Source organism: Hemiscyllium ocellatum, chromosome 34 (genome assembly GCF_020745735.1).
Source record: "Hemiscyllium ocellatum isolate sHemOce1 chromosome 34, sHemOce1.pat.X.cur, whole genome shotgun sequence".
In the NCBI taxonomy this organism is placed as follows: Eukaryota; Metazoa; Chordata; class Chondrichthyes; order Orectolobiformes; family Hemiscylliidae; genus Hemiscyllium; species Hemiscyllium ocellatum.
In genome coordinates, this window is record NC_083434.1 from 25,026,647 (window position 1) to 25,038,458 (window position 11,812).

Here is an 11,812-nt window from a genome sequence, read left to right on the forward strand (position 1 = left end):
GTTTTACTTTCTGCAGAGAAGTGTAATAGCAACTCGGAACAAGTTGTATTTAAAATATCTAGAATGGAAAGTACCTTAACTAAGGCTAATCAGTAATTCCCCACGCAGTCAAGTGAGTGGGAAAAAACTGGAGGAGCAGTGTTTTAGACATGTTTGATTGCATATGTTTGAGAAATGTGGACTAGATCTTCCTCTTGCCCTCATATAGTTTGCACCCAAATGTTCAATCCCTTGAAAAGGAAAGTAGGATCCTGTATTGAAAAATTTCATTGTTCCAATTCATTACACTGATAAAGATCTGATGAACTGTAGATAATTCTTTTATTCAGCTTTTCAGGTATTAAAATGCGATTAATTTGTTATTTGGTATTTATTTATAGTCAATTCTAATTGGAAAAGTGTACACCTGAACAGGTCATGGAGAGCTGGGGTAATGTGTTCTCTAAAGTGTCTGAAAATGTGATTCTATAACAAACGAAGGTGATTTTTTTTTTAAGGATGCCTGGGAGCAAGTTGTCTTACACCATCCAGAAAAGATAATTGAGACAGAAAAAGTAAAATATTGAATTTTCAAGAGATGATTTTCTCTAAATATTTTGCATGTTGTACTTTTCAAGTAGAAAATGGAAGTAATCAACCTGTTCAGAAATGTTATTACACACCACTAAAGCAGGTGGGACTTGAACCTGTGCTTCCTGCTCTAGGAGTGGAGACACAACAACTGTGCTACAAGGCTTTGTTTTAGCTATTTTCTAATCAGCCTGTTCAAAGATGTTATTACACACCTCTGGAACAGGTAAACTTTGAACCTGGACCTCCTAGCTCAACAGTAGGGGTATTTCCATTGGACTACAAAGGCCCTTGCGTTCCATTTTGTTTACTGGCACTTTAATTCTGTACAACTGTAGGCAATGCCAGATAGAGCAGAACCTCCGAGTGGAGAGGTAAAGAACGGTGATACACAGGCTTACCCTCTTGATTGAAGTATGTTGGGAGATGTCAGGGGGCTCTTTTCATTTTAAATTTTGTATGAATTCTGTGTTTGGATATTTCTGAATAGTATAACATTGTTTGCCTGAATGCTGAAATAATGGGATTTCTCAACTTGCCAGGTACAAAGAAGAAGTGACTATGTATAAAGATGACCATCTGAAAGATCGTCAGAATCCTCAGTTCTACATTCAATACATGATTGCAGTTGTCAACAACTGCCAGACTTTCAAGTAAATATCTAGTTTTATTTTCTTTACCACACACACAGTTTTGTTGCATTGAAAAGTTTAATTTGATTGAAACTCTCAGTAATACATTTTTTCTCTTTGTAATGCAAAGATGTTAACATCTAAGCTACACTGACACTATAGATTTATAACGACACTGCCTTTGTATGCCATAGAACTGATGTGCGAATGTCTGCAAAGCTGACAATGATAGGACAGAGCTGAAAAATATGTTGCTGGAAAAGCGCAACAGGTCAGGTAGCATCCAAAGAGCAGGAGAATTGACATTTTGGGCATAAGCCCTTCAGGAATGATAGGATAGATCTTTACAGAGTTCACAGTTCCATTTTTAACAATTAACCAGAGTTTAACAACAAGAACAAAAGAATAATCAACTAATAAAGTACAAATGATAAAAAATTTTTTTTGTCAAGTTGCCCAAGAAACAAGTCTACATTACAGGAAGCCTATATATTCTTCACATAGGCTTTATTTGAAGTAATCAATATTATGTTATTCATTTTGTTTACTGCAGAGAATCTGTCAATAGTTTGAAAAGAAAATATACAAACTATGATTTAATAATGGAAGATGACCATTTTGCTAATCAACCAACAATTGAGGTAACTCTAGATACTATTGCCAAGGATGGGTGTACCTATCTGCTAGATGAAGTCTTCCTAGACTTGGAGGTGAGTGAACTCAAAATTTTACTTTAATTGGAAATAAAACCTATAAGGAATTGACTCATATAAGCAACAGATGGTTTTAGAAGACTTTAAGGACATTGCGATACAATTAATAAAATACATTCTCAAAAGTCCATTGCTACTTCATTTTCACTTTGGAACTATTTGTGATTGATATATTTTATTTTAGTCTTATCCCCAGCAATTCTTTGCAGGACTTAATGATCTCAATCATGCTGTTGTGGGAAGAAATTGAGGGACGATTGGTACTTCTCATGGTGAATGTTTTCATAATAACACTAGTAGTATACAGAGAGAATTTAATTAAAAAGTTCAGAACCAAGAGAGTGCTACAGTGTTAGAGATGTCTTGTGAATTAATCATTGAATCAACGTCTTTCTCACGTGGATGCAAAAGATCCCATGGATCCACTTAAACATGAGTGTGGAGTTTTGTGTCTTAGCCAAAATTCATTTTGCAATCAGCCACAGAAACAGGTTATATATTTGGAATATGCAAATGAGCATTCATCTCTGCCTAGAGATTAATCTTTAAAGGTGATCAATTGATTCTAAAAGGCTTTACGACATCTTGACTTTGAATAAACTTGCAATATTATGTTTTATATTCTAGCTTTCTTTATAATTTGGGGATTTGTTTTCCTCTTTCAAGTGAGATGATGGATTCAAGGGAACCCCAACAGCTGTTGCATTTTAAGCAATTGGGCCAATGATAAATGCATTTTGTTTTCTTGAGTGCCAGTGGCTTTGCTGTGTACACTGGGACTGCTAGGATTTATTGCCATGCTGCACTGCTAAAATCCACATACTATGTTTCAGTCCCATCTCCAGGAGCTGATGACCAGAAAATGGCTTGCCGGATCAAAAGCTGTAGATATCATTTGTGTTACCATTGAGGATTATTTCAACGATTTTGCTAAAATTAAAAAGCCATACAATAAGGTACAAATTTAGTTCTTTATTCAGAACCATTTTCCTTTTCAAAATGTAATTAACCAAGGAGAACTATTTATCTGTCTTGAACAATTCTATAAAAATTGTAGATTTCTGTCACTCAATGTTTGTTGATTAAATTATTCTGGTTTGAAAAGAACTTCTCTGACAATAATTCCCTTTGGAGATCTTTGTAGCATCAAAAGCTTTCTTGTCTTGTGTGTACAGGAGATAACAACAGAAGCTCATCGAAGGGTTGTGGTGGAATATATCAGAACTATGATGCAAAGAAGGATCACCTTTAGGAATTTGGAGGAGCGCAGAGAGGGAGCTGAGAGAGTGATCAAAGATGCAGAGCAGTTTCGATTCTTGTTCAATAAACTTTCTGCTGTAAGTAGTTTGGCTTTGCCTATCATTGAGGTTTTAGTGGTGTTTCTAAAGTGATGATTTTTTTTCAAGTTCCTATCATCCCCATTGCTTTTTTTGGTCTCCAATCCAATGTACAAAGAGGCTTGAATCATTTTATGAAATTGTGCTGCAACGAAGCCCATCTGATGGGTTTGGCTATAGTGTTCAGATTGTGCGTCCCACATTTTTTTTTTAATAATGAGTACAAAGTGGGGATTACAATGCCATTAATTCCCAACTTGTGCTATTGGTGAGCACAGCACCTAGCCAAATATGTGTCTTTAATAAGTTGCCTAAAGATTTGCTTTGTTACAAGCCACCTGGAAGTTTGTACAAGCCACTAGGTGCATTGATACTTGTTGTCATTCGTGGTTTCCCAGCAGAATTACATAGAATTTTCAGTACTTCGAAACTGGTTACCTAAGCCTGATCTTATGCAGGATCTTGGCCACTTCATAAGGGTGTGAGTTCCAAATTCTAACCACGCTGTAGGTAAGGAAGTTTCCGTAACACCCTATTGGATTTATTAGCGATTATCTTATACTTATGGCCCCTAGTTTGGAACTTCTTCGGTGCATCACTTTTTAAGAATTTGTAATTAGGTCAGCCCTCAATTTTTTTTTTGTTGTAGAGAAAAACCTTTCCTAATGATATCTTCTACTGTCATCCATGTGAATGCTTTAGGTGTTTCTCTGTATCCACATCCATTCCATAGAATGAAGATAAGAATTAGGTGCAGAACCTTTAAGAGTATTCTAACCAAGTCTACTCTGCTTTTTAGTTCTCTCTTGCTTTGTTTGCTACATCCCTAATCTTACTTTTCCATGTATTTATATCATCTGTTCGACACATTCGTATGCCAGTTATTCAATCAGTATGTGACTGTCTTATTCTTTATATTCACAACCTAACATCTATCAATCTTCTGTTTTTGGTATATAACTTAACATGTGGTGTTTATAGATGCCAGTCTTAGGCATATTGTCTTAGGACTGCCACTGTGATGCTCCATCTGATGTAGCGTTGATCAGGGATTTGGTTTGGGCTTCCCACAATAATGGCTTAGATGCCCAACGTGCAGGTTTTAGTGGAATAAATTGCACAAAGATTTTTAAAGGGTGTTTGTTCTTCTTCAGTGGAGTGCGATATGTTGACTCTTCAACTGCAGTGCTCTAACGGAATATAACGAGGCTCCAATTGTCCAAATCTGGTGAGAGTTCCATTCTAGTCTGTGTTACTGTGGAAGATAGAACCTGCCCATGTATTGGAAGAATATGATTAACAAGCCATACTTGTGACTGCTAGCAGAGACATAAGACTCTAATGTGGATTCAGAGGAATGGAAAATGGTTATGAAAGAATAAGTAACCAATCGAAAATGTTACACCAATCCTGCACACAAATGAAACTGCGTAACTGAATTCCATGTTCATAGAAAGGATATGCTGTTGTGCTTATAACCACCAGTTGCTTTGTCTCTACATGCAGGGCTTTGGCGAGGACACAGATTTGTTGTGTGATGCTATTCCAGCTCTTGCTGAAGTGTTGAAACTCACTGATCCATCATTATTATGTCTTGAGGTCTCTACATTAGTCAACAAATTTCCTGACTTCAGGTTAGATTTCTTTTCCTATTAAACATGTTGTCATAGAAAAATGATACTGTTTTATAGGGAGCAGCATGTTTACAGCTATTGATTCCTTGACTATCAATCCAATTAGTAAACCTTTGATCTCAGCAGAAAGTTTTAAGTCCCAGAAGTGTAAAGTACAAAACAACCTCAGTTTTCCGAATTTTTGATTATCTGAAAAAGATCCCAAGGTCTCGGAGTTTGAGTTTGGAAACTGTACTCTGTCACGACCTGCAGAAACCCTCTTCCCAAGACAGACTGCCCACCAGTGAACTCAGCAATTTCTCTCTTGCTCTCTGTCATTTATTTTCTTTCTTTCTGCTTCTCATTTTAAAATGTAAAGTAATCAAGATAAACAATAGAGAATACAGTTGTCTAGCTCCTGCAATGGGTTTTGAGAAGGAGTTGGAAGTGTTGTGCGAGGACCTGCACGTAGATGGTGTTGCATCCGCCTTGTGCCTTGGCCCTGGGACCATTTGTGCATGGCCGCAGTTTTCAACCAGTGGCAGTGGAGGAAGTGCAGGACTGGTGGTTGCTAAGGGGAGAGACCTAAAGGAGAGAAGAGGAGAAGGTGGCCCCGGAGTCCAGCTGAAAAAGTTGGAGACAGTGGCTCAGTGTTTACCTTCCCACTGGCTGAATTGTCTCTCTGGTGCAAGTGTTTAAATATTAAATTAATTCAACCTTTTGTTCATTTTAAACTTGATTTAAGGTATTTACCTAATTCTGATCAGTAATCCAAACAATCAGTAATCTGAACAAAATACTCCCCGCCTGTTTCCTTTGGATAAAATGAGTGAGATTATCTTCGTTTATTATATCAAAGGCAGAAATCTTTTCTTTGTAATTCTACACTAATTTTCACACCTTTCTGATCACTGATGGGGTGACATTGGAAACAATCTAAAGTAACAGGGAGAGGAGAAAAAAAATCACTTATTTTGAACTCCGATGCTTCATGGGTGAAACGTTTGTAGTTACAGAAATTGGGAACTTTGACAAGTTTCAAGAAAGAAGGGTGTAAGTTAATTTAACAAAGATTTATTGACAATGCTGTGGAGTTAAGGTCTTGACCTCCCCATTACAGTTCTCAGTAATACACTGGAGTCTCCATTAAACCTTGTTAAGCCCTAGAGTGGGGCTTTTCTCTCAACTCAGCTTAATGAGCTGCCCTTTATGTCGTAAGTAATTTCTGGATAATTCAGAAGTTACATCCTCTGTGAAACTGTTAGACTTTATAGCTCCCTTGCGTTGTAATGCTTTGGTATTTTCCAATAGCAAATTTGTCTTTCATTAAAGCTTTCATTTAAATGCTTTCCCAACAGCAGGACAGTAGTATCTCCCAAATGCTGAAAGCAACATTAACTGCTGCTGCTCATGAGGCATGATCAATGAAGTAGACCCCATTGTAGGGGAAATTTAAAAATAAAGTAGCACATGTAAGGTCAGACTTTATACAAAATGACTTGGCCACTAAGCCTGAAATGCATTACAGTTCAGTAGTGTTGTGTATATGTGCTATATATGAGCACAACTATTTAAAATCCTTGGTATCAGTGTTAATGCAGAATATGTAAGCAATGCCAATTTGAGAGAAAGGCTGTAGAAATTATATTCAAACCTGCTGTAAACAACTTCAGCCTAATGCAACAATAAGTTGCAGTGCACAGGAATATGCAAGCTGTGACTGAACGTTTTCTTACCAATTGTCTCTCTTCTAGTTCACACTAACATTCTAACATTTACGTTAAAATGCATGATTCCCCTAGTATAAACACTTATTTGTTCCTATTTTTAGTGAGAACGAAGTAAACTCTCATTCTGTAATTGTACCCTTCAGCTACATACTGTTGCACTCCAAGTGGTAAGAATTTGTAATGCTGCAATTACATTTAATTTCTAATAAAAATGTTACATAAGAATTTATCATCAAAATCTAAAAATAAGGAGAGAATGTATAAACTGCACAGGAATATGCCTAGTCATCTACAGTACTCTAATCACACATTAGCTGAGGACCACTTTTCCACTTGGGAGTCCTTCACTCTAGGAAATCAAACAGTGTATTGGTTTATTTAGAATCAACTTGTGTTAAAGGTTTTTTATTGTTGGTTTTGAGCAATATGCACATCTCTAGCGCGTTAACAAAATAAATTTATGTTCTCACTAATCTTTAATAACTAGCTGCTCTCATACCTGTCCATCTTGTTCCACAGGGAAGAACACATTACAGCACTGATGTCAATGAGAGGTGATGCCAGCAGGGAAATGAAGCAGACGGTCATTGAAATTTTGTGGCAAAACCCAACTCATCCTGGTCCTAATTTTAAGCCGATCTTCAAAGATATTTCAGTACAAAATTTATCACTGTCAAAATTAGTCAAGTGAAATGTATATTTTGAAAGTTAATGGCCCTCACCCAATACAGTTGCATTTGACAAGCATATGGAAAGTGTTACAGAAAAATTAAGCTCCAGTTTTTTTTCCCTGGAGTAGTATTAAACGATCAATCCAGAACATGTCAAAAATCATTCTTGAATTGTGAAATGAATGAGTTCTGTTCAGGAGAGATACCAATGCAACATAATGGGCTCACATATACTGCTGATAGTATGTCATCTGAGCATTTCTGTGGCACCTTAGTGGTCTCAGATATTGAATTACTGGAAGACCATAGCTGTGGTTTCATTATTTTGTTAATTAAAAGGGCTAGACTGTTTGTTTTTAATGAACTTATTGATGGCAATAGGAAGCTGTAAGAAATACAAGATACAACTGTCATTCATGAGGGGCTACATTAAATGTATTTTTTTCCTTTGTCTTCTGCATTTTTGAGAATAATTAATGCCACATTTTGAAGACTTATAGAATGAGGAATGTATTTTTATGTATGTGCACTTGTACAGAATTTAAGCCATACATCCATTTGCAAAATGGATCCGTTTTGTTGTAGATTTTTACGTCAGATTTAGATGGTCTGGAGTAAAATGGTTGAGTGAACATGAAAGCAAAATCGATATTTAATCATGGAAATTAAGATGGTTTTGTGCAATGGTTGCTTTTTTGAAAAGTTAAAGTCTGTACAAAGCAAAAACAATAAAGCATTGGTGTAATGGTTTACTGTGGTTGACTCTTGCTTGAAAAATAATGGTAATGTGAATGTCTAAATTATGTTCCAAGTGATCAGTACTTTTGTTAGGAAAATAGAATATCTCAGTAGAGCAGAGGTACTTAGTGAAGAATGGATCAGTATCACATTATCTAGCTGTTTTGAACTGACCATATTGTAGTTTGTTATTTGGAAAGGTGGAGCAGCAAAATGTCATGGTTTTTAAATCTCAGAATTGCTCATATCTCACTAGGGGTGATCAGTATACCTGGTTTATGCTCACATTATCTGGCAAATTCCTTAATAGTATGGTGAATAGAACATATCAAACTAAGTTGAATGAAACTTTAGAGCTAGTGAATTACACAAGTTGGGAGAAATTAATATCCTAAAATCAGTTAAATAATGGTATGCTTTAAAATTGAGTTATGATATTTTTGTGGTGAAGGAGGAAAGAGAACAGAATGAATTAAGTGGAGCTGAAGGCTTGTTAAAAGTGCAAACATTTCAACTAAAATGAAAATCTAGCGTTATGACAATAGATTTTACCATCAGACATATATTCAAATTGAACTAGTTTTTAATTAATTCACAGTGATATGAGTATTGATGGGAAGGCAAACTTTTATTGACCTTGAGATGGTGTTGGTGAATTGCCAGGCCATTTCAGAGGCATAAGAGTGACCCACTTTGCTGTGGTTCTTAAATCACAAACCAGCTGAAGGCAGATTTTCTTGCCAAAAAGATATTTGTAAACAACATTTGTTTTTAGAACAATCTAGCAGATATGATCACAATCATTGATACTAGCTTTCATTTGTGCATGAGGGTATTACTGGTAAGATTAGCATTATTGCTTCTCCCTAACTGCCCTTAAAGGTGGTGAGCTAAATTCCTCCAGATGTACCAATGGTACGATAATAGAATTTCAGGATTTTTACATCTAAACCTTCCCTTATCTTGAATTCATGTCCCCGATCATTGATCCCTCCAACGTGGGGAAAAGTTACTTTTTGTCTATCTTATCTATACCCCAAAGTTTATAATCTCAAGAAGAAATAGGAAGAGTTGACACTTCTGGCCTGGTCCAACATAGCAAGCCATCTTATTCTATTACTATACATGGGCTAGGGGAAGCCATGCCTGGAATTTGATCATATAGAACATAGAACATTACAGCGCAGTACAGGCCCTTCAGCCCTTGATGTTGCGCCATTCTGTCATACCAATCTGAAGCCCATCTAACCTACACTATTTCATGTACGTCTGTATGCTTGTCTAATGACTTAAATGTACTTAAAAGTTGACAAATCTACTACTGCTGCAGGCAAAGCATTCCATACCCTTACTACTCTGAGGGAATGCAGTGGCTGATTCCTGGAATAACTGATATATCAGAAGAAGTTGAATGAGTTAGGATTATATTCATTAGATTTCAGAAGAATGAAGTGGGAATCTCAGACACCTATAGAACTCTAACTTATAGATGATGTACTTTGGCACCCTATTGACCAGTGACAACTAAGGAACTGTTTCACCTTGGATAGTTTGAACTTTGTTGTTACAGTTGCACTCATTCAGACAAGCCTGAAACACTTCATTTTAATCCTGACTTGTCTTGTTGATAATGTAAATACTGTTGGGGGGTATTGGGGGGGCGGGAAGGAGGAGAAGAGAGAGAATGTGTTAATTCAGAATCCCCTCTCTCTTAACCGGTTTGTTGCTTTTGAGTGGCTGATTCAGCCTCCAACTTACAAACATTCCTCTTTGACCAAGTCTTTGGGAGCATGGAAGTATTAAGAAAATGATACTCAAAGGTGCTTCACAAGAGTATCATTACATTACATTAAAGAAGCTATGCAAATAAGTTGATTAGCAATAGTAATACTGTTAAATGTCATGGTGAGTTGGTTACTGCCTTCCCCTTGTGTGGCACAAATATTACTGACGCATAACCTGTGAACATTTCATTTTCCATCTTCATGATAGTGGGATGACTAAACAAAGAAGCTAAAGATGCTTCACAGCAATACTGCTACTGTTAGTTGTCTGAAATAAAGTTTTATGTATTAATATATTTAGTTTCCTCATCTAAATCATTACCTCCAACTCAGGAGGTGACAAAGCTGCAGGCAGGGTGAGGTACAAGGAGGATACAGAGATGCTTCAGTATGATCTGGACAAGCTGATTGAGTGACAAATTTTTGTAGAGGCACTATAACATGGATAAATGTGACATTATCCACTTGAGGAAAAAAAAAGAAAGGCATATTATCTGAACAGCTAGAACTTGAGATGGAGAAATGTGAAACAAGATCAGGATATCCTTGGTACACCAGCCACAAAGTAACAGGTAGGTGCAGCAGGTTGTGAAGAATATAAATGGTATATTGGCCATCATAGTGAGAGGATGAGTGTATAAGAATAAGGATTTCTTGCTTTAATTACACAGGGCTTTGGTGTGACTACATGTGGAATTTTGTATGCAGATTTTATCATCTTACATGAGGATGGATGTTCTTACTATAGAAGGAGAAGATTGACAGAAACCTTCAGAACTAGACAGGGTTGATGTATGATGATACGGCAGTCCAGAACCAGGGGTCATAGTTTTAAGGAACAGGGACAGATCATAAGATACAGGAGCATAATTAGGCCATTTAGCCCTTCACATCTGCCTAGCAATCTATTGTGGCTGATGTGTTTCTCAACCCCATTCTCCTGCTTTTTCCCACCTCTGCCTTAAATACAGTCAATGACCTAGCCTCCACAGCCTTATGCAGCAATAAATTCTACAGATTCACCACACTCTGAAGAAATTCCTCATCATAGTACTAAAGAATATCCCCACGGCAGATGGTGAAATTTGAATTCAATAAAAATTTGGAATTAACAGTCAAATGATGATTACAAAGCTGATTGTCAGAAAAGCCCAATGGTTCACTAATATTCTTTAGGGAAAGTAACTGTTGTTGCTACCTGCTCTGGTGTACATATAACTCCAGATCCACAACGTGGTTGAATCTTAACAGCCCTCTGTACAATTAGGATAGGCAATCAAAGCTGGCCTAGCCTACAATGTCCTCATCCCATGACTGAATTTTTAAAATGCATAATCCTTAGCATACAATTTTCAAAAGATGAATCTGGTTAATTAATGCAAACTCTTGAGTCCTTTACATTATTTTTTAAGAATGTTTGTAAAGGCATTACAAATTTTCCATATGGTACTGCTCTGGGTCAAAGATCACAGTTACTAAACAAGAAGATTTATCATTGTAGAGGAATCTCTATTATCTGAACAATATGGGCGGGCACTATTGCATTCGGATAATTGATTATTCAGTTAATCGATGCAATGCTATTTCTCTGGGGCTTGGGAATTTTCTATTAAGTCTGCTCCCTGTTCAGGAGACTAGGCCCTGCCTTCCACCCCCTCCACCCCCACCCCCACCCCCACCCAAACACCTCCCTCCGCCCGCGCCCCAAAATGGGTCCAACACCAACCCCCATACAACACCCCCCAAACCTGTCCAATGATGCCCCCAATACCTCCCTTCACCCATGCCCAATATCTCCCTCTGACCCCCACCTGCCAACATCTCTGCCTGCCCCCCAAATCTGTCCACCCCCCAAATCTGTCCAACACCACTCCCCAGTACCTCCACCCCACCCAGCACTGCCCTGCCCTCTCCCACCCACTGTTTGACTCCCCTCCTACCGCCCATGTCCCCTGCTGCCTCACCTCCTCATGCAGCCCTGCCCCCGGCCGTTTCCCCCCCCCCCCCCCCAACCCAAGCAGGAG

At 37.6% G+C, this 11,812-nt stretch overlaps 1 protein-coding gene across 3 annotated transcripts in view; it reads left to right on the forward strand.

Annotated features, from left to right (window-relative positions):
- exoc3 (exocyst complex component 3) overlaps positions 1-8,008 on the forward strand; it is a 39,274-nt gene extending 31,266 nt beyond the window's left edge. For all 3 annotated transcript variants that reach the window (XM_060850154.1, XM_060850156.1, XM_060850153.1), the window contains 6 exons: positions 1,113-1,223; positions 1,756-1,912; positions 2,749-2,871; positions 3,091-3,252; positions 4,759-4,886; positions 7,115-8,008. In XM_060850154.1, the coding sequence (XP_060706137.1) occupies positions 1,113-1,223; positions 1,756-1,912; positions 2,749-2,871; positions 3,091-3,252; positions 4,759-4,886; positions 7,115-7,286 (853 nt within the window). In that variant the 3' untranslated portion in view covers positions 7,287-8,008. The remainder of the gene's footprint in view (positions 1-1,112; positions 1,224-1,755; positions 1,913-2,748; positions 2,872-3,090; positions 3,253-4,758; positions 4,887-7,114) is intronic.
- Positions 8,009-11,812: the final 3,804 nt, after the last annotated feature.